Genomic DNA, 24,013 nt, shown 5'->3' with positions numbered 1-24,013 from the left:
GCCTGTTGTCGGAATTACTGATTTCTGACATTATGTTCATGTTCCTTGATTTTTTATTTACTTTTATTAGTAATTTTGAAAAGGATACATTTTCCTTTTCATGTTTTTTTTTATTTTTTTATTTGTTTTTTGTTCTATCTGATTAGCTTATGTGGAAAGCTATTTTCATGTAATGATATGTATTTGTCATAGAACAGGTTAAATTTTATGTTAGAGTATGGTTCATCACATATTTCATCCCAGATCATTTGTTGTGAACTATTCTTAAAAACATTCATCCTGGAGTTATCAATTATTCTAACTGATTTCCACTGAGGAGCATCAATACTGTAAGACAGTGTGTTGTTTATCCCAACTAACAGTACATCATCATCAGAGAGAACATTTGTTGGTGGGTAAACAGTTATTTTCTTGCTTTGAGCTTCACCAAAGAAAATGTTATCAATTAGAGTCCTCTTGTCTTTATCTATACACATTGGAAAGGTAATTACTGACATAAAATAGTAGGACCAAAATAAGGTTCCCAGATGATTTTTCTATCATATTCCTTTAGAAAATCTACATTGAAGTCATCACAGACTATTAACTGCTTGCTGCTGTCTGACAGATAGCATAGTAAGGATACCTCATAAACAGTTCAAAATTTCCCACTGGGGATCTATATACAGTTACAATTAAAAGCAAACAGTTTTTCAGTATTAGTTCACTAGCACTCCTTTCGAAGTTTTTGAAGTTCTGCTCTGCCTTAATATATGTAACAAATCCTTCTTTTCCGATATTAGTTATGCATGAGTAAGCTGCTGTAAAATAGCTGTTATTACAATCTAAACAATTTATCTTCACAAGCGTGTAAAAACGTGCACATCTAGCCTGGTGCAGGGCTGCCAACAATTACACTGATGGAAAAAGGCACAACTTCAAAAAATAATTAATGCAGAGCAATGAAATTTCAGGAATACATTTGTCTAGATAACATATTTAAGTGATTAACATCGCAAGATTGCAGGTTAGTGTAACTGCGAGATAAGCCATTGCTAATGTAAAATGCTGGCTCATTAATGACCAGTGTGACTGCCAGAATTTTGAATGCAAGCATGCAAATCTGCATGCATTGTGTTTTACAGGTGTTGGATCTCAGGTTGTGGGATGGGGTTGCATGCCTTTTGCTCTTGGTCAATCAATACCCATTTGTGGATGACGCTGGAGTTGTCTCAGATGATGACCTATATGTACTCAACTGGAGACGCAAGATGTTGACACTCTGTAGAGCACACTGGATTGCATCAGCTGTATGTGCATGAGCATTATCCTGTTGGAAAGAACCCCCTGGATTGCTGCTCATAAATTTGCAGCACAGTAGGTTGAATCAACAGATTTACATACAAATTTGCAGCCAGGGTGTGTGGGGTAACCACGAGAGTGCTACTGCTCTCATCTAAACTCACAACCCAGACCATAACTTGAGTTGTAAGTCCAGTGAGCCTAGCATGCAGACAGGTTGGTTGCATGCCCTCAACTGGCCTCCTCTTGGGTTCACCCGGCCATCGCTGGCACCAAGGCAGAACCAGATTTCATCAGAAAATATAACAGACCTCACCCTGCCCTTGAATGAGCTCTCACTTGAAGCCACTGAAGTCGTAAATGGCGGACGTTTGGGGTTAGTGGAATGCACGCTATAGGGATATCCTTCAAGTAACCAATTTGTAATGGTTTGTTGTGTCACTGTGGTACCAACTGCTGCTCAAATTGCTGCTGCAGATCCATTATGATCAACCAGAGCCATATGCCAAACATGATGATCTTTCCTTTCGGTAGTGCCATGTGGCCATCCCGAGCCTGGTTGTCTTGTGACTGTATGTCCTCATGATCATTGCTACCAGCAGTCATGTACATTGGCTACATTCCTGCCAAGTCTTTCTGCACTATGACAGAAGGAACATCTAGCTTTTTGTCACCCTATTACATGACCTCATCCAAACTCAGTGAGGTATTGTTAATGGTGTTTGTGTTGCCTTAAAAGCATTCTTGACTAACATCAACTAAGCTATCTCATAGGTAAGTAACAACTGTTACAGCCTATGTTCAAAGGAACCTAAATTTGCATCCTCATAGTGGTGCTAATAGTGCCACTGTTATGTGACTGGTGCAAAATTTGAATAGACATAATCTTTCAGATGTGGAAACACATCTACCAACTTTCATGTATGTCGCAAAACTTCTTCTTGGTGTTGTTATTTTTTTGAGTCAGTGCAGTCTACTAATGATGCTTACAAATATATGAAGCAAAATAGGGCAAGATCAATTTGTGAAATAACATGGAAGGATATTAGAATATCTTCTAAGAACTGAGGAAATTGCAATGGAAGGTGATGCTTACTCACTGATAATAAGAATTATTTAAACAGGACCAGATAACTTGAAATTTAGGGAATAGGAATTATGGTAACTATGAAGGGATTTTGGAGATGTTGTGGTAGCAAGCATGAAAGGAACTTAAGACAAACTTCAGTAATATTTTTATATGACCAACATTACATAAGACAGGATCTTCTTTTGTACATAACAAATTTATATAATTTAACTGCCACTAACAGCCTGATAAACTCAGAACTGCAGTGCAGCTAATTGTGAGAAATTGTCACTGTGACATAAACATTATGTACAGATTTACAGGCTTTGTCCTTATCTCTAATGTAGGTAACAATCATATATCACACAGTCATCTCACAAAATATAAATATGAAAATATCTGCTTAAATGTATTATTTACAAATACAGTAAACATCAGATAAAATTTCCATAAATTCATTTTTTAATCTTATACACATAACAGTAGTCTCAAATGGCCTAAAAGTGTTTACACTTCAGCTTCAAAAGATTAAATAAAAAACATAGGTCACATATTGGACTGAAATGAAGTGGAGAGGTGAGTGGTTACTTCATTCCTTAGATATTCTTCACATCTTTTTAAGTTTTTTGGAGAACATGTATTGCATTTTAAAACACAGTACTAAAGTATCAAGCAACATTGACATTCTACTGGATGAATGAATAGCTGGTGTATCGTTCCAAATCTTAATAATTGACAGTTCTGATATATTATATAATAGAGTGATACACAATAAATTAAGAATAAATAACTACACAATTGTTGTAGCTGGTGGCAGGCATTTTGCTGCTGCCTAGAGAGCATCCTCCAGAAATAATTGTGGCCTGAATAATCTTATCTGCATGCAGATAGAATGCTTTACTTTCAGAAGAGAAATAATTTTTTAATTAATCAGTCATCTGCTTAAAATTAAAAATTTTAAAATTATATCACAGACAATCCCATTAAAACAGAGAAATGGGAATCAAAGTGCATTAAAGCAAACTTATATTTTTTTCTTTAATTCATTTTTTCAAAGCAATATGTTAAAGTAACTGCAGTAGTGTGGTGGTTTCTGCTGATTCATCCTTTAATGATACTAATTCTATCAAAGCCTCTTACATTAGAAAAATTTCTGTGCTTGGTGACTAATTGTTAAATAGGGCACTTCATAAAAAGCACTTAGAGCATTTGAGTATCCATGAAAAGACAAAGGAATTATTTAAGAATTGTAACAACAGTAGGTGATTTCTTGCATCTGTCTCATTGACAAAACTGCCACAGGCAACTGCAGTCCATATGAGGAAGCCAGGACACTACATACACACAAAGCACATCATTTACACATGATCTTATCATGTCTCAGATCCTTGTGGACACGAATACATCTCTCTAAATATATTGGCCCCCATTCATAATACTTTTTCCTTTGGCTGCAATGACAGCTCTCAAATTCTGGAACATCATGATCTTGACAAACTAAAGTATTTTTGTTTTTTGTTTTGCACACAAATATTCATATTGAATCCAAAACTCCACCAGTGAGCATTGCTGCATAATGATTGAGAACCTGACAAGAAACAGAAAATGTATATTAAAATATTAGTGAAAACATGAAAAGAAATCAGTTGGTTAAGTTACTCATTTACTAATCCTTAAAAACAAAGCAATCTATGAAAACTACAGTCGAACACAATAAGAAAATTGTACATAGCAAACAGACCATGGTTAGCCTAATGGCAACAATAAAGTGAAGGTTTGCTTCAAATAGAAGACAGAGAGCAAAGGTGTCAGAGAATTTGCTTGACAAGGAACAGCTTAATTTAGGGTTGCATCCACAGATTATCAGCTGACAGTCTTTATACCTTCATACGTCTGTCTCACTACTTTCTACTGAAGATGCAAAAGATTGCATTTGAATGTGTATCAGTAAGATTTAGGCAAGAATACGAAATTTCAATTGATCTCCTCCACCCCTCCCCTCTCCCCCCTCATATTATTCAGTCTGTCAATGATCCCATTTTGTGCAAGTCTTTTGTTCATGTTTATGATTGCTACCAATTGCTGATCAGATTTTTCCCCATCTTTTTTATTATAATTTCATTCTAAAGTCCTTATCCTTCATCTGAGCAGCTGCATTCACATTTGCAGGAAATGTCAGGTAAATGGGTGATGTTCACGTTCACGTTATATGTATACAGTGTTTGACACTCATGGAGATGCATACAGAATAGTTTGAGTGGGGATGGAATGCCATCTGGGGTGATGAGGGAGGATTTTGGATGAGATATCTGCAACCTCATAGCATAATTAGAAGTTGATGAAACCCTGGTGAGGGGTATAATTGAGTTTGTCAAAGAATGAATAATATTGCATTATAAAACAATGAAAAGTCCAGGTTGGAATATTGACAATATTATGCAAAGGATAGATTGTTACTCAATGTAAAGATGATATTCTGAAATGCAGACAGGCTTGATGAAAAGACTGTTATATATAAGCTTTCAGCAAAAGCCTTCTTCAGAAAAGAAAAATGCACAAACATTTGCACAAGCAAGCGCACCTCACACACATGAGCACTATCTGTGGCCACTCCAGTCAAACTCTGCCAGAGTGGCCAGGAATGGCAACCATGTGTGTGTGAGGTGTGCTTGCATGTGTGAATCTGTGTGCTTTTTCATCATATCTGTGTGCTTTTTCATCATATCTGTCAGCAACTCAATGTGTTATCTTTACAGTGAGTCACAATCTATCTTTTTCATAGTATTATTGCATTATAAAGATAGTTAATATGTGTGTGTGTGTGTGTGTGCGCACGCGTGTGTGTGTAAGGCCTTGTTGGCCGAAAGCTTATTTTGTGACAGTCTTTTTCTTGTGCCTATCTGTGACTCAGCATCTCCACTGTATGGTGCGTAGCAACTATCCTTTTCATGATGCTGTTACATTCCATCCTGAATTTTCCACTGTCTGAAATCGGTGATACTGTACCTGAAAGGCTAATGTGATTTCTGGATTTGTTATGAGTTTCTATGTAACACTAATCATTAAATGATATGTGAATAGTTGCTGTTCTTAGCTTTCTTAGTATTGTTAAAACAAATCCTAATAGAAATATAGCAAGAGGAGACATTGTAAAGATTATAACTGTAAGATTTAATAACTATTTTCTACCCTCTCTCATATTTTAGAATATGGTCAGCAATTAATCACTGTGGCTAATTTCAGATTGGATAAATGGAATTAAATGGCTTCTTAAACAGGTAGGTTTAGCTACATTCATGTGTCTCATGTTGACAGCTGTATTTCTTTTTGGTCCCATCAAGGATGTCAAAATTCTAACACCAGCAATACATTTTCTTCTTAATAAAATTATTGTTAGTTCTAATAAAAACCAGTTTCCTAAGAACTTTGCTTAACCTCAATAAAAGACATAATATAATAATTTTCATGTTTACTCTGCTGATTTAATTCTTTTTCATATGAAAGTCTACTTTTATGTAAACCTGATGATAGACTTTGATGAAGAGGCTTATCATCATACAAACTTTAAGCAAGCAGTAATACTGGTAAAAACAGTCATTGCTTAGTATAATGGAGGAAGCAGCTGCTTTTTTTAAGCTGTCCTGCAAATATTGCTTTGTCCACTATACCTTTATAAGCAAAAATAAATAGTATGTAGCAGTTTAGTGCTACTTAACTATTAACACAGCATGCAAAATTGGTTCCTAACACTTCCTTCTCTTAATTTATACACTGACTTTTTCTAAATACTTAAAAATGTTCCTCTTTGTGGAAGCCTGCACGGAACACAATGAATAAATGAATTGTATCACTTCAAGTTTTTTATTCATCCACATTCCAGTTTTGCTGGAGGATGGAGAGTGTTTGCAACAGCAGGATAAAATGGGTTTTGACAGGTAAAAAGCCAGTGACACAAGACAACTAAGACCAAATTAGACTAAATATTGGCTGAGGTCAGTTGGTGGCTTAAGTATTTTGAACTTGGCACTTATAGCAGTTGATTCATAATCAGTATTATCGTTTCCACATTGATTGACACCATCAGCTTGGCATAAGCTCATAGTAGTCTATTTTGCTTCATTTTCTTCTCATCCATTAAGAGTGCCCTGACTGAAGTTGCCATCAAGTTGGATACTACAGAAAAATTGTTTAACTCACTTTCTTAAATATTAAGAAATTAATAATTCTGCTATTGTAAAATATAGATTTTTTTTTGTAACAATATTTTCCTTGGTCGCATTGTTGAGAAGTATTTATCTTCAACAGCACCATTCCAGATGGCTAGTAATTCCTTATAAATCAATATTCTGTATCCATGACTCCTGAACCATATACTTGAATATTTGATTTTTGTCAAGTGTAAGCAGCAATAATTTGGAGGTATAACATGTATATGAGCTATACATTACCTTATATATAAATATATATTGTTCCTTGGTCTTGACTGCTCCTGCTCGATCCCTGCGTAGGCGATATACACAGCGTGGCACGTCTACATTTCGTGTCCTTTCAAATTCACGAATGAGAATGTCACAGGCAATGACGGTTCCAGTGCGGCCTGTGCCCGGACTGCAGTGTACAACGTGTGGTCCAGGTGCATTACGCATGTGAGATCTTGCTTCTATCAGGAATGCAATCAGTGGGCTTGGATCCTCAGGCACTCCCTGTTCAGGCCAGCTAGCAAACCACATGTGTGTTACCTCTCGCCAGAGGTTGGACTCTAGATTCTGCAAAACAAAATGAAACATATGTTGTAAATGAAGAAAATAAATAAATTTAAAAATATTCAACTATTTGACAAGACTGTAGCAGAATAATGTATATAGTATCTATGTATTAATTACACGAGACGAACTGAAAATCTGTAGCTTTTACAGGAAGCAAGTACTGCTTTAATACATAAACTACATAAGTCACACTTGTTAGCAATGTACAGGTGGAATATAAATGCATTACAGTATATGAACAGAATACGAGTTCTGTTCACATGGACACATTTTTCTCATGTTTACGTCCACTTCATGAAGAAACCGTTCAGTGGTGATTGTACTCACAATTGTAATGCTCTTCTTTAAGTCCTATGTTGTATGAGATTACTTGTATAAGCCATTTCTTAACGTAAATTGCACAACAAATATCACCAGGACTATTTTAGTGACTGCAAGAGCCATAAATCACATTAAATGAAAACTGTTGTCAAAACACTCATGGAAAGTCTGCATAATTTTATTCTTTTGTGACAAGTGGTACCTCTTTGCTGTAATGGCACTCATCTCCTCTGATTTCAAGAAAGAAGAAAGGTACTAAAGTGAATATGGAGTAAAATGGGACTGTTCACTGAAGTTTAGAAAAATGAAATGCGAATATAGTATATTTGGTTGGGAATCCCCTGCTGAGAACTTCGGCTGCCTTGAGCAAGTCTTTTTTATTTGAAACCATTTCAGTGACGTGTGCATTGAAGAGGATGACATGATGGTGAGGCTGACACACACACACACACACACACACACACACACACACACACACACACACACACATGCTGAATGGAGAAAATCCCCAACCTGGCTGTGTATCAAACCCAAGGCCCCACGTTTGAGAGCCAGCAACGCTAACCACAAGACCGAGAGTTGCTGACACTGAAGTTAGAAGTAATTCAATGAGAATAAGGTATAAAACATTGGTCAACAATAAAAAGTTGTTGCTGTTGAGAAAAAAAAACTTGGTAGTACAGAGAATCATGTAATTGTAACAATGATTAAATTAAAAAGAATTGTTAACTTGATATACATGACTTTGAAATTGCCCTATATTTTTGTTAAGATAATTGACCTTGCAAGCTTCACTGGGGATAAGTAATTTAAATGTCAGAACTGAAATAAAGTACACTTTTCAAACAATTGATATCAAATCTTCCAATGTTTATTTTGCATTAAAATCACCGTGAGGGCATCTCAGTTTGTGCTGTCACTGTCTTGGTGCCATGAAATACAATTACATCTTTGGTAATTCATTCCAAAGGGAAGCCACAAGTGAAAAATAAATAACGGGTGAGAGAACAGTCATTGCAGACCAATTTTTGAGTAGTGGATAGACATACAAAAAGGAGAAATGACTGTGAAGCAGAACAAGAATATTCTGAGCAACAAGTCAACTCTACTTTTTACATAATCACTCACCCATCAACATTTTGTCCTAAAGAGTCTGTCATCTCTTAAGTTTTTTTCCATTGGTGTATAAACTGGATAGCTGTTGATAATAGTGCAGATTGACAGACATAACCACAAAAAGTATGTTATAATAACTGCAAGAAGCACTTTATTAATTGCAAAAAACTTGTAAATCCTAATTATGTACCTAATTAGAACCTTTAAATGAATGACATTTTTATTTGTGGTCTCTTGCAATGCTTGAAGTGTATACCTTTATCTGAAGTGTTGAAATTACATATTTTTCTTTCTCTTCTCTCTTTTTAAGAGTGATCTGGAAGTCACCAAACAGTCTGTGACAATCAAGCACTTCTGATGGTGGAAGATAATCAGCACATTTCTCCTGAAAGAGTAAAAATATTAGTTGTTAACATTCAGGGAATTATTGAGAAAATATATCATTAAGTTAATGGTCATTTCTACACATAAGAAAAGACAGATAGAAATTACAGAATGATTTAAAGTTACAGATTATGAGTAAAATAGAATTTCTATTCTACAGGCAGAGAGGCAGCAGGAACAATGTCTCCTGCTAGGTACCTAGGCCTATACAACACAGTGTGGGCTGCCTTCACTGGATGTTGAACTGCACCTCTCCCATAGTTCCACAAAACTTTTCTCCATTTAAAGTGTACAAACTACCAACAGCAGTACCAACATTTTGACAGCTGCTGTCAGTTCCACATTGAAAAGTCTGTTCCATGCAGTTAGCCATCTCCGGTGACAATCATTCCCAAGTGCATTGTGCTGAAGGTCTTACCAAAGCATTGGTTTAAAGGCACTACCCTCCAAATCTTGTCTACAAACAGATCTCCCACCCGTATCCAACACATGCTCATAATTCTCAAATCAACCCTTGAACAAGCTTCAGTCAGTACCCAGTATCATTCCAGTCTGGTACAAAAAAATGGGAGAGAAGGCACATTTATGGCCCACTGATTAGAGTACTTTTTTTAAGACATTCAGTATGAATTAGTACCAAAGGACAAATAGAAAACAGCATGCAATACTTTAAAAATATTCTATTTTTTTCTGGAAAACTTCAAATCAGGAAAATTCAAGGAACTTGTCAATAATCTAATGCATTAGTATGAAAAGCTGCAATGTAATATGTCAAAAATATGTCACTAAAAATACACTCTTTGCAATCACACCTGAATTTACTCTTATTAGTGGTGTGGGCAATGAACATGGTGATCACTGTCATCATGAAATTCCACACAAAGGCAGAAACAATCCCAAAAGAGATTTTCTTATGGCATTTGATGTTTTTGTCTTCATTTTTCTGTTTTTTTTTTCTGCTTCTGTATTGTAATGTAAGATATAAACAACATTATGGCAACAATTAATCAAATTTTATTCTTCTTCAGCATAAGAGTGAACAACAGATGAGACCACGGACACAAACACAGAAACTGATACTAGCATTTGCTGAAAATAAGTAAGAACTCAATATTAGATTGAATGCCTGTTGCACAGCACTTATGGAGAACTCCAGTAGACAGCATGGCAGATGCCATGACATGTGCACAAGGCATGTGGCCTCTGGTAGCCAGACCAAGCGTATGCTGTTGGCAGAAAATTCAAAGTGTAGCATGCCACCGACCTGGTTCTGTGGCACATATAAAAGTATTATATACAGGGTTACAGCACACCTCCCCTGGGGGAAAGGGCGCTCTGCCACTGTGGGCACTGGGACAAATGCTGTAAACACCCATGGCCTCTGCAGCAGATGTGGCAGGCAAGGACAGTGGCAGCGGAAGGAGATTCCTGGCCAGAATTGGTGAGTAGGGGCAGAAATATCGTGGCCATGGACACACAAGGCAGCTGCTCCCTCATGAAGTGCCATTAGAGAGGACCAATGACAAGGGCTCTGGCTGCATCTCAATGTCCGTTTTCTCAATACAGTGAAATGGTCCCAATGGTGAAAGCTCCGGCCACTTGGTTGGGGACACCAGGGATACTGGTGTGGAGGGACCCATATGCGCCAGCCCAGCTGGCAGCAGAATCACTGGGGAGAGTGAAGCATTGCAGAAAGGCCTGGCAGCAGGCATCAGAGAACTGGACCCTGGAGGAGAGGCCCACCTCCAAGATACGAGATATGTTGCATCCTGTTAGAGACGACATTGCTCTTCGGGGTGCCTGGTGTGTATGGTGTACCCTGTGAATGTGGCACCATGTGTATTGGACAAACAATTCGCATGGTTGCAGAGTGTTGTACTGAGCACAAGTGCCATATTAAAACAAAGGGAGCTTGGCAAGTCAGCCATAGTGGAGCATTGCCTGAAAAACAGACATAAAATACAGTTCGAAAATACAAAAGTGTTGGCTCATGCATCTACATATTGGGACTCCGTTATAAAGGAAGGGGCCGAGATTCATTTAAACAACAACAATTTCAACAGAGTCCGGGGATACACACTCAGCAGGGCATGGGGGCAGGTGTTGGACATTGAAAGAAAGCAAAGACAGATGTACGATGCAGGAGGGGCAGTTTCAAACATGGTGCCTGCCCCTGGCACTACCCAGGTCGACTTATGTGCATGCACCACATGGGTCGATCTGATTGGCTGCCGATGATGTCATCATGCCTATATAAGCGAGAAACTGTAGCAGCCCCGGCTGTCAATGAACTCCTGATGACAATGGCGGAGATGGCCATTGAAAGCTCAAGGATATTATTCAAACTGATGCGGCTGGAAAACCGAGAACATTTTATTCATGTATACCGTCACAAAATACTCCAAGGACACATTTCTATTCTCTTTTGCTTCCTTGAATATTCATAGTTTTCTTGAGGTAATTTCCATTTTGATAGAATTACACATCAGACATACCCATAATAATTCTGATGGAATGCTAGCGCTTTACACTGATAATACAATATTAAACAATTAGGTATTACAATGTGGTACTCTACACTATAGCTCATGTGTGTGTGTGTGTGTGTGTGTGTGTGTGTGTGTGTGTGTGTGTGTGTGTGAAAAAGCTAGAAGCATACCTCATGATGGTTGTGGATAGTAACAAATGTGACTAAAACATAGATGGTGCACTTATGTCATATTAATATGACAATAAAGAGACTGATAATAAACCTAGCTGTAGATTACATAGCCAGTGCTGTGGTAACACTGGAATGTTGATGATCGTGACTATTTGTTTCTTCATGCTCCAAAAATCTCAATAATAATTATACTCTTGCAGTCATATAGTGCTGAGCATAGTTTTATTTTCTTAGCACATATGTTTGGTAATTGTGATGATATAAAGGGAATGTTGTTTTGAAGATCAGTGAGTTGTGAATGAATTCCTTGTGAAGTGCGACAAATAAACACAGAAAACAGTGAAATGGTGAAACTTGTTACAGTGAGTGCCTTTTGAAGAGAAATTCATTCTTCCAGTGTAGGAGGAAGTTAAGAACTAAGCAGAATGATAAGAAAGCATTATGTCCTGTTACCATTCACAATCCCATGAATGCCATCTCCGTGCATAAGGTAAACAAGTGAAACTCAGATCACTGCTTCATGGTAGGAGATGTATCACAAATCATTATAATGAATCAGGAGATCATGTTAATCATTCTAAAACAAGAGTTTCGAATGGAAGAGCACTATCTTAATATTACAATTTTTAAATCACTCAGAAGAATGGAAAACAGGCATGGAGAAGGGTGTTTAAGTTCAGAAGGAATACTTTGAATTGTGAAGTGTAAAAGTATATTTATTTTTTCAACAGAAATTTATTTGGAAATGAATCAGTGAAATTCATTGTCATATCCTGTAGACATATGAGTCTGGAAAAAAGTGCACTCATAGACATCTAATTGACACCATGGGATTCCTTACTACGACTAAATGATAATACATGATCCTTAGGCCTCTATTTCAACAAGAACTTAATTTGGAATTGCCATGTTCAGTCCTCCTCAACAGAAGCCCTTTATTGAGACCTTTCCCCTACATTTTGATAAATACATAGAGTTAAGACATTGTGCGCTGTAAAAGAAAGGGCAGACTGAGATTTAAATGTACGTGTTAAATTTTAAGAATGTTACACTGCAAGGAAAAGTAACTATTAAACATATAGATATAAGTACACTCTACCATTGCTAAAATGCAAAGTGCAGGTAACATGAAAATATTAGTTATAAAACTGTAGAATATATTATAACACAAGTGAGCTGGGAGAAAGTTATGTGGTAGATATTGGGGTAAGGTGTTAAATATTGCGTTACTAAATTGGAAGAAGCACTTTTGTAAAAGCCATAATCTAAACTGAAATGTGAATAACTATTTATGTTTGTAATATATTCTTTGGAATTTGTAATACAAATGTGAGAAATAATAAATATAATCAACTGGCTTGAAAAGAGCAAATGCATTCTTCCAAACTGTGTGACCTCCCCCTTCAAAGTGTGAATAGAAAGTTACATGTGCGGATATAAAGAAAGATTGATTTAGATTTAGACACATGTATAAAGTAATTCAGAAATTTGTAAAACTCACAGAGCCACTCTCAACCAGGTTACAGATCATCAATATGACTTTAGTCTGCTGTTCCCAGACCATACGCCAGAAATCTGTTATTGTTGACTGAAGAGGTGCCTGGCAAGCAATATAGAATTTCTCTTCACTATTTGGACCCTGGAAAACAAAGGATTATTAAAGAAACAGTCTATAACATGCACAATTTATTAATGAATAAAAATATTGGTAACAACGTCTCTATACAACTTAAGTTGGGTACATTTGTTCATATAATATAAGAAAGTAGAGCAAACAGTTACAATTGAAGAAGCATTAAATTTTTATAATCAGAATAGTATCTTTCATTACAGAGAAAGTAAGAGATATGTGTAACAACAAAATGAAAAGAATAAATGCTACTCACCAAATAGAGGAGGCACAGACAAAAGAAAAAAGATTGCCAGATACCTGGATTCTTGTCAGGAACACCAGCTTTCCTGAAGTGCATAGGAGGAAATTCTTCCGACAATATATCCTTTTTGCTGTAACCTGCTTTCCTCAACTTTTGCTAGTCCCTGTCCTCAACCTGCTTATCCAATTATCCGCTCCCAGTCCAGCACTACGTACACCTTCTATCCTGCTAGCACACCTGAATAGTCCTTTACCCTTTTCTGCTTTTCTCTACATCTAAACACATACTACAAAAGCTACAGTATAGTGTATCACAGAGGGTACCTTGACCACTACTAGACATTTCCTATTCTTTTCTACCCACAAATGAAGCAAGAGAAAAATGACTGTGCCTCTGCATAAGCCCTAATCTCTCTTGTTTTATCTTTAAGGTCCTTACGCAAAATACATGTTGGGAGCAGTAGAACCATTTTGCAGTCAGCTTCAAATGGCGATTCTTTAAATATTCTCAACAGCATTCTGTGGAAAGGTCTTCCCTCCATTGATTCCCATCTGAGTTCATGAAACATCTCCATAATACTTGCGTGCTGTTCAGCCTACTGGTAACACATTTAGCATCCCACCTCTGAATTGCTTCAGTGTCTATGTGATGGGCCACACTAGTACTCCCTGTACATAGACTCCTTTACAGCTTTACAGATGAACCACACTCTCATCCCCCCCACCGCCGTTCTCCTGGCACTGCACATTGCAGCCTAGTATCCTGTCACCCAAGAGATCCCCGAACCTTCCCATAGGCAGCACTAGCATCTACTCCTGCCCCTTACCTTACCATGTTACTCCTCACCCTCCCAACCTCACACCTCTTCTGTACCCCCACTATGCGTCCCAGCAAAGACTGCTGTTCATTTCAGACACAGTTGCAGTCAGCCCTTAATGCCCAGAAGGGGCAGTGGTCTTACCTCAGTGTGAGTCATGACTCTGTGAATGTGTGTGTGTGTTTTGTTTTGTTTGTGTCTGATGGACTTGGTCCAGTAGGTAATAATATCCAGCAGTCTTTTTTAGTACTCCTGTCTGCCACTCAGTGCCTTCTCTATGAAGTGATTAGCATCTATCCTTTACATATAGTTGCTATCTCATGCTGGATTTCCCATTGTTTAAAAAAAAAAAAAAGACTTATGTAAGTTGTGAAAGGTGATGCAAAAGTGGCTAAATTAAAGCCAGCAGCAAAGGCACAGGCTTTTAGGAACAGTTAGGACTGAAACCTGAACAGCAGATTACAAACAAGAATATCTCTTCTTCAGTACTTTCACAAAACTTTAGCTGTCTTTGATTTTATATATATATATATATATATATATATATATATATATATATATATATATATATATATATATATATTTTCATGTAGTGCAGGAGTCCTAGCATATGCATACCTAAATCTCTCTTCCTCTCTGTTTCTGGTTCTAGATGTTTAGAGTAATCCATGCAGAAACATATCATACACTTGCCCAGGGAAAAATATGTAACCACGTAAGGCCTGAGAACACTGCATCAGGTCACAGTATTGTGACAATATTTTGTCACAATATTGTGATCTGAGGTGACAGTCTTTATTGGTGAACATCGAATATGTTGCCTGTGCAGTTCATGCTTGCTTTTGGAAATGTAACCAGATATTTTCCTTCTTTAATCTAAGGAAGCGAGGAGCAACTAGTGTATTGTGCACCAAAGACAAGATGGGTTATCTGCTAAGTTATAGTCCTGAAATTGCATTCATTTTACATCTACATCAGCACAATGGATGTGAGTGCACTCAAGTCAGTGCTTGATAGAGAGAGAGAAAGTAAAATTTGAGTAACTTACTTCAGACCATCAGTAGCAGTGATACTTTACTCACTCAGTTACTATGATAGACTTTATATAAGTCACAGTATGAAACATGCAAATATAGACATACTTCCAAATTCTGTTACTTCTTACCCTGACATAGTTGGCATTGATGTAATCTGAGAGGGGCTCCCCTTCTTTTGCTGTTAAATGTACACGAGTCTCTGGAAGAGGGATGACATTAGAATATCGATTCTTCACATCAGCACCATCTGGGAGTTCATCTGTTGTAACTGTAACTTGTGGAACAGCTTCAAACTCTTCTTGCAGTCCAGATGTATCAGAACTGAAATTTGCCAAACCTGCAAAGTTCATTGGATGTGAAGGAGAGTTCTGAAAAATAAAAAAGATCATTATTATTCTTGGCTAATAATAAATTATTCTATATTTCATGCATTTTTAATTAATTTCATTAGTGTATCAATTTCTTGAGTCTGTATCACACTGAGGATTTAACCATGTATGTGATATGTACAGAAGATGACATAACAGATTCTCAGTAGGTGAAACATGAACTTGTGAGTGAACATGTTTGTGATTGCTTTTTAAAGACTGTAGAATGAATCTGCCCAAGGCTTTCTTCCCCAAAACTGAACAAATCTTGTAATTGTTAAGAAATATAACACAGTAAAAACAGAACAGTAAAATTGCTGAGAATAACTAACCGGGTCATCAAAAGCTAGATTTCCATAGGATCTCTTTGATGATCTGAATAGACCTTTCCTCCGTGACCTGACACTGTCGTAAACAGAGATGCTGTCAACACTATAGGCATCAAGTGATACTGGAGTGCAGCGTTGTCCATAGTTGAAACGCTTCTGGCGGCGCCTTACATAAACCTTTTGAAGAAAAAGAATATATAATACATTAATGGCAAAGAACTGGTTTTAAGATATTTTGCTTAGTAGATTTCTGCAAATTCACAACAATATTTCACAAAGAGTGAAAATTTTTGATTGTTCATCTTCAGGAGAATGTTGTGAGCAGTAACAAAAAATAATATAGAACAGATTTCATTTCTATTTTCAGTTTAATCAACAGTGTATTCATAAAATCTATAGTGCAGCACGCTCTTCTGAATGCAGGCTATTATGTTTATTGACTCTAGGGATCTGTATATCTTCTAAATGGACTTGTAAGACTGCTGATCTGCTTACCTTATTTGAAGTCATATCTCTGGCTCAGTAGATAATAAAACAGATGCTAGTGACAGTTTTCAATAAATAAGGCAACACTTGAAAAATTAAAATACAGCCAGTATGGATTTATTTTAATAACAACACAAATGATGATCAGCTAGGAGTTCACAATGGCCATTTATTTTCACAAAATTAGATTAATACCTTATATAGACTCATTGGAGGCTGATCTATTTATACAAGTGGCAACTGAAAATTATTATTCTGGTTATAAACCCATAACTAATGATTTGCTGGTGGTCAACTGATCAAGAGTCACAATAAGTGATTAATTATTTATGATCAGAGGTGATTGACACTGTTAGGCTGTAATTGATTGCCTGAGACATTACTGGCAACTGACTGAACTTGAATACCTTGAGGTGACCACTAGAGCATGCCTGAGTGTGTTATTGTCCAAGCAGGTAATTTTTTACAATGCATTTATAAGATTTTCAGATGCAAAGTATTAAAATTTTTAATAATGGCATGAAAGACAGGATCTATATGTAATAGTTAATACGCATTTAGTAAAGTAAATTAAAGTCTGTGGCACAAGTCCTTGACTGGGATATTGCACTAACTGCAGACAAAGGAAAGGTTTTCTTTGCCGCAGCAGTAGGAGGGTGAGGGTGGCAGGCCCATCTACCCCATCATTGCTTATCCCTGGGAAAAACCTTCAAATATTATTCAAGAAACTAAATCTTGAACTTGAATATTTCATTAACTAAAACAGTTTCCTTATAATGTTTTTATAGTCAGAAAAACTGGGGCTTCAAAATGGTCATGCTGGAGCTATGAAGGCTTTTCATTATAATATTTGTTTAATCTTGTTTTTCTTATGAGAAAAACATTTTGCAATAATAACATTTCCTAAACTATAAAATTTTGATACATGACATAGTGGATATCTGCACAAAAGAAAAATAGGTTTTCAGTCAGAGTTTGAGTGCCCTTGGTTTTACATAATACTTCCTTAAATAAACCCATCTGTATTGAAAAATTATATTGCGACCATCAACCAAAAGTAAGTTATCCTTTAAACAATAAGGATCCAAAATTGCATCTTGTAAAAGTATTTTGACATTTCATGTAAACGCTGTACACAGATTACATAAAAATAGTAACTGTGTCAGGAGTGATACCAGAACAAGTTGAGCTATTCCACCTTGCTACATTTCTGATTGTTGATGCAAAGTTACACAAAACAAAAGAACCATTTACCAGTCTACATATCATATTCCTTCTTCACAGTGTGCTCCATGAGGTGGATTCTGTCTGCCATTTATTTAAATTTATGTGTTTTGTTCTGAGTTCTTAATTCCTATTTATTGTAAACACAATTTTTCTCATTTGAAAGAATCACGTGATGCAACATTTTATGTAAAATATTACCTAGCTTAAGTGGATAAATCTTACTGAAGAAATTAGGAAACTCTTATTCCATGGATGATTGTTTGTTTAGCTTAGTATTTTTTGTTGCTTATTCCACAGATCATATTTATAACAGCTCACTATGATTTTGGATGTGTCAATAGATATTTGGGATGTGTCAGTAGGTCTACAAATAAGATACATTTTCTCTGTGAAAAGATTGCTACTTGAGGTCCATTTACACAGCTAAAAGGGATAAATTAAAACTGTGAAACTTCCTGGCAAATTAAAACTGTGTACTGGGCCTAATCTCAAACCCAGTGCCATTGAGGCACAGCTTCTAACTTGTCCTTTCAGCTTTACTTCTGCCAGTACCTTCTGTGAAATTTGGAAAGTGGGAGAAAGGTAATGGCAGAAGTAAAGTGTGAGGACGGGTCATGAGCTGTGTTGTGATGACTCACCTGGCAAGAGCATTGCATTTGAAAGGCAAGGTTCTGGGCTCAAGATCTGGTGCAACACATGCAGTTTTAATCTGCTAGGAAGTTTCATGATTTCAATTTGTCTCTCTCACACCGGCAGATACAGGAATTTTTTCATGTGTAATCATGCCCCTTCCCCTCCCCCACTGTCTCAGCTAACAAATCTGCTAATCTGTCTTTCTCCTTTCTATTAAGACATGGATCATGCTTTGTGTACTCCCATCTTCCAATAGTATAAGTCAGGAGAGTTCCCATATGAGTTCTCTCCAAAGACTGCAGCAACCATCTCAGTTCTCAGTTAACTTGGTACACAGATTTGTTACACTATTTATCTATGTTGTCTCTCACCTACCTAACACTAGGACTTGACTTCCCAATATTTGTGACATGGTTCCCCGTTCCTGTACCATTTGGCATACACCCCTGCCATGGCTACTACCCAGCAGCGAGACTTGTTTCTTCCTAATCACTTTTCTTGGTAACCTACACTTAGTTTCCTCGCTGAACACTGAAGGGTACAAATCTTTGCTTCCTGTTCGTGATTCACTTGTCTTTTCTGCAGAGCCTATGGTTCCATGGGAGAGACCTAATGAGTTCCCCATTTAATTCTCTACTACAATCACCACAATGGTTGCGTTGGAACGCAGGCTGTATACTTAAAACTAGAACTAAATCACTTAATATACTTTATATTACATGAATTTTAACTGTTTATGAGCTGCAAAAATTAGGCCTATACAGGTTAGCCCTTCAGGTTATCATATAACATAAACTCTTAATCATGTCCACTTAAAACAAGAACTCAGCACTCACTTAACTGCAGAGTCTTTTAATTAACTTAATCACAATAAAATATAACTTTCAATAACTACTTAGCACAAGTATTACTTGATGTTAGAGGAAGTTAACAATCAACAAAATACTGCCTGCTATCTGAAGTGAAATTTTACATGACAATATACATTCAAAAACTCAGTAGTGAACTCCTCATCCAGTCTGTCAAGAAACGTGTGGACACAATTTAAGCCCAACAGAACAGTACAGTAATAGAACAGTAATACACCATGACAAATAGTTCCTCAGTTGCAAACAATCTTGATGCTTTCTTGTCAGGACTCATGTTGTTCAATGCAGGCATGACCTATATTTACATCTGTTGTGAAACTGCACCTAAGATTAATATCGGCTACCCAGCTACACAGTTCACTATCAATTGTCAATGTCTAAATCTGTTTCATAATGCATGTCATGTGGCTACAGAAAAAAGATGAGCATATTGATATATAGGAGTTACGGTGAACAAAAAGTGGTCGTCAAAGACAATAAGTTCCTTTCATAAACTAAACATTAATAATAGTGATGTTAAGATTTGCTGCAAGTCCTCTGTCAGTGATTAGTGTTTATGTTGTAGAAGAAGGTGGCAAAAGGGAAATAACACACTTTACATCATACTTAAAAAAGCTGTCTCTGCCACTAATGCTTCTGATCCCTTGGCAATTATCAGTAATTTAAATGAACTATTAGGAAACCAACATTTCCTTCAAATTACAGGTACTTTTAATGACTCAATGCTAACTTGATACCATATGGAATTGAGAAAATGTACTGTTTATGATAAAATAAAGCCAACTAAACCAGTTTTTAGACACAAAGACATCCACACTTGTAACTGGAGAGCTAGTTGTTTAAAATCATTTATATAGTATTAAGTCATGAGAAAATATAATCACTGTGATAATGTAACTATGTTTATAGAAGCAATGATGAACAGTATCTATTTATGATGGAAATTTTGTTATCATTGAAACAGAATCTTTCTCCAAAAATATGAACACTATATAAGGTGGGTGATGTTTCTTTTTCAGATAGGAAAAGTAAATAGCGAAAGTTGTGATGCAGAGTCAAAAGGGAAACCTTAAAACAAAATGTCACTTGAAACTTTCTGGAGATTAAAACTGTGTGCAGGACTGACATGTGAACTCAGGACATTTGCCTTTTGCGGGCAAGTGCTCTACTGACCGTGCTACCCAAGCACAACTCACGACCCATCCTCACAGCTTTACTTCAATCAGTAGAGCACTTGCCCATGAAAGACAAAGGTCCTGAGTTTGAGTCTCGGTCCAGCACATAGTTTTAACTTGCCAGGAAGTTTCATATCAGCACACACTACACTGCAGAGTGAAATTTCATTCTAGAAATGTAGCTTTTTCCACAAAACTATTCACTTAAACATGACGATATGCACTTATTTGGCATAACTTTCAGTCACTTCCAATATGCTAAAAATCAGGATAGACTTTCATTTGCAAAAATTATGGTAAACCCTGTATTTCTGTCAAGTTAAGTAGGTCCAGGACATGCTGAATTTTATTGTAATATCCTTTTTTTATTTTTCATTGCATAAAATAATTCAGACTGGGATGAGAGCTCTTGTGTATTGGCAGTGGTGGCAATGGTGGACTCCAGCCACCTGGCCTCTCAATTTTAGAATCTCCCTCAAGGTATTTTTAGAAAAGTTACAACACCATAATTGATAAACATTGTACCACTGTTATCATATTTTCTAGATCTTTTGTATACCATTAAGTACAGAAAAAATGGCCAGTATTTCCATTGAACAAGAGTTAAGAATATCAATTACTGCAAATACCAAAATTAACATCTACTCTACTTATTATCGATTTCTGACAACCTCATTTCAGTACCTTGAACCACTGACATAATAAGAGATGTCATATCTTACACAACTCACCATGTATAAATGGTGGAATGCACTAAACACTACTGAATAAGACCAGAAAGGACACACTGCTAAAATTCCACTAATCAATGGTAATGCACATCATTACATGTATGTGAAAGCTGCATTCCCACTCAAAACGAAAAGCAAAAAAATCAGTTGAAACAAAGTTACTGTGGAAAGTTGCATTCTACAAGGCAGACAGAGGAATGAAGATATATGATACAAACTGCATATGCATGCTCTAATCAATAAAATGTAAAAATACATAGAGAAATGGAAGAAGACATTTGCAGCAGATGGTTGACGATGGATTACCTAAATACATGATGCAATACTTCTCTGCTCAAAAGGGAACAAAAAAATCAAATAAAGAAGCATATGAATCAAAGTTTCTGTGGAGACTGAAAGGTCCTTGAGGATCTGCCCACTATGCATCTATGGATTGAAAAGTATCTATCTATCCATTCAGCAGGGAAGAAAAATGCAGGGAGGCAACATAGAAGATGGATCAAACTGTGAAGACAGAAGATCCTTGCAGTGCGGAAGATATTTCAATGCAAGCATTGCACGATCCTTCTTGACCTCTGTACCTAATGGGTCCACTACTCTACAACATACTGTTTTCTTAGAAGTCTTTTATTTCATTCCCTTTTGTCCCTCCTCCTCCTTACATATTGTCTCACGCTGACCTTCACCTATCTTGCACTTCTTCAACCCACCACATTAGAACCAATTACTCACAGCATCCAGACTGTAAAGGTGCTAGAACAGCATACTGTTTTCTTAGAAGTCTTTTATTTCATTCCCTTTTGTCCCTCCTCCTCCTTACATATTGTCTCATGCTGACCTTCACCTATCTTGCACTTCTTCAACCCACCACATTAGAACCAATTACTCACAACATCCAGACTGTAAAGGTGCTAGAATAGCTGCTTGTATGCAGTATTTATACCATCTGATTCATGTCATAAGTTCAATAGGTAATCTAAGAGTGTGACATCATTGTCAGAATGCTTTATAGGTAACATTGTAGTTCACAAGCACTCTGTCATGTGAAAGAAGCCAGTAGTACTTCTAGCACATCTCTCCTGATATTGCATATTAGGATAAAAAAAGAATTCTATGACATTTTTTCTAATCAGACTGATGGATTTAAGAAGAAAACTGGTAAGTCTTTTCTATTAACAAATATTATATACAATATTATTTTTAGCTATTATTGCACATTATTATTTCTAAACTCTTTCCATCAGCATCTATCTATCCATGATTTCTCATGAATGCTTGATTTTTTATTAAATTTTAAGTTTTCAGCTAAACGAACAGTTATTCTTAAACTTGATTTAAGCAAAATGAAACACATCTATAAGTGACAAATTAGTACACAATGAACAGGGTTTGAAGTTTCAGACTCACTATCAGTATCCTGATTTTAAATACTACACCATGACTTGTTATTCAAATGCATATGTTTTTATTCATATTGTACTTGATGAGGTTCTTCATTGACAATAAAAGAGGACAAGAAAGACTAAGAACATGACACTGGTTTCCAGTAACTTACAACTTAGATCCTGATGCATATACACTAAACATCAAATTTTTGATGAAACAGATAGCACCATCAATACCTGAATGCACAGAGAATTTCTCTGCATATTAGAATAATGAAAAGCAAGAACCATTTATGTGTGTGACAAAGCTATATGCCTATTTTCTCAAAACTGAATATTATTTTCTCAATTTACCTGTGGAGGTAATTAGCTGTATACTATTGAGATTTCACAGTGCACTTACCATTAAGCCAAAAAGCAGGAGTAAGCTGACAGTTCCTATACAGGCCACAATAATAGCTGCTAAGAGACCTGGTGTTATTTCTCCATTGGGATCTGATTCAAAACCTGGGTCAGGAGGAGCTGTGCTAGTGTCATTTAGGCCATCCTTCACTAACTCCATGTTGAGAATCTGAGGATGAAATATTGAACTTCATGAGTTTCAGTGTGATAGGTGAAAATAGCTGTATAACTCTATACATGTAACAAAAAGAAACAATGATGATTGTATATTTTATACTACCGGTACTCCTAAAATTTCATTAACTACATTGTACAGCAGTGTAAGTAAAACAATAGCATGTTACTTAGTGTACCATATTTGATAAATGTCTGCTCCTGTTGGGCATTAACAGAGTGGTTTCTGATGTAATTTTCAGGGGCACAATAGTAGGCATGCTGCTCAGTCTGATTACATGAAGAGGTACTGAATTATAATATGACTATCTATTAAAATTTTAATGGTCTTTTTCTGACATAATACAGAAAATTACTACATCTCACCTGAAATGGAAGTGATGGGTGGCTTTCATCCCAGATCTTTTTCAGCAACACACTTAGATCATAATCAAATGAACCATTTTCATCTTGTATATAGACATCTAGGGTTCTCTCTCTAGTAATGTCATCACATCGCACCTCTTTCCCTGGCATATGGATAACTACTTGCTGGTACATAATTACCCTGCAATTCAGATAAAAAAATGACAAAAGGGTCATTATGTGTGAAAGCATCTTTCAAACCTTATTGCTGTATACATTTATGAACCAAAACATTATGACAACTGCCCTCCACAACACTGAATGCTACCTGGCAGTGTTGCAGACACAAGGTGTTAAGAGACATAAGTTAGATGGAGTAGAAACAAATGGGAAATAATTCTTGCTTGATGCCTTTCCTGGCAGTGATGGCATCTCCCAGTTGGATAATTGTCCTTGTCAAAAGGCCAGAATGATGCTACATATATTTGAGGAGAATGATAGTGAACTCATGTAGATGTCTCTGCCACTAGATTTGTTTGATCTGAACCCAATGGAACACATT

At 36.5% G+C, this 24,013-nt stretch overlaps 1 protein-coding gene across 1 annotated transcript in view; it reads right to left on the bottom strand.

The window, feature by feature from the left end:
- Nucleotides 1-2,504: 2,504 nt before the first annotated feature.
- LOC126199368 (uncharacterized) overlaps nucleotides 2,505-24,013 on the bottom strand; it is a 542,567-nt gene continuing 521,058 nt past the window's right edge. The window contains exons 15-22 of the mRNA XM_049936265.1: nucleotides 23,473-23,653; nucleotides 22,934-23,101; nucleotides 16,028-16,201; nucleotides 15,456-15,695; nucleotides 13,101-13,238; nucleotides 8,810-8,938; nucleotides 6,799-7,116; nucleotides 2,505-3,938 (exon numbers count right to left, since the gene is read on the bottom strand). Of these exons, the coding sequence (XP_049792222.1) occupies nucleotides 3,885-3,938; nucleotides 6,799-7,116; nucleotides 8,810-8,938; nucleotides 13,101-13,238; nucleotides 15,456-15,695; nucleotides 16,028-16,201; nucleotides 22,934-23,101; nucleotides 23,473-23,653 (1,402 nt within the window). The 3' untranslated portion in view covers nucleotides 2,505-3,884. The remainder of the gene's footprint in view (nucleotides 3,939-6,798; nucleotides 7,117-8,809; nucleotides 8,939-13,100; nucleotides 13,239-15,455; nucleotides 15,696-16,027; nucleotides 16,202-22,933; nucleotides 23,102-23,472; nucleotides 23,654-24,013) is intronic.

This window comes from Schistocerca nitens, chromosome 8, assembly GCF_023898315.1.
Source record: "Schistocerca nitens isolate TAMUIC-IGC-003100 chromosome 8, iqSchNite1.1, whole genome shotgun sequence".
Taxonomy (NCBI): domain Eukaryota; kingdom Metazoa; phylum Arthropoda; class Insecta; order Orthoptera; family Acrididae; genus Schistocerca; species Schistocerca nitens.
This window is presented reverse-complemented; position numbering and strand designations above follow the sequence as displayed.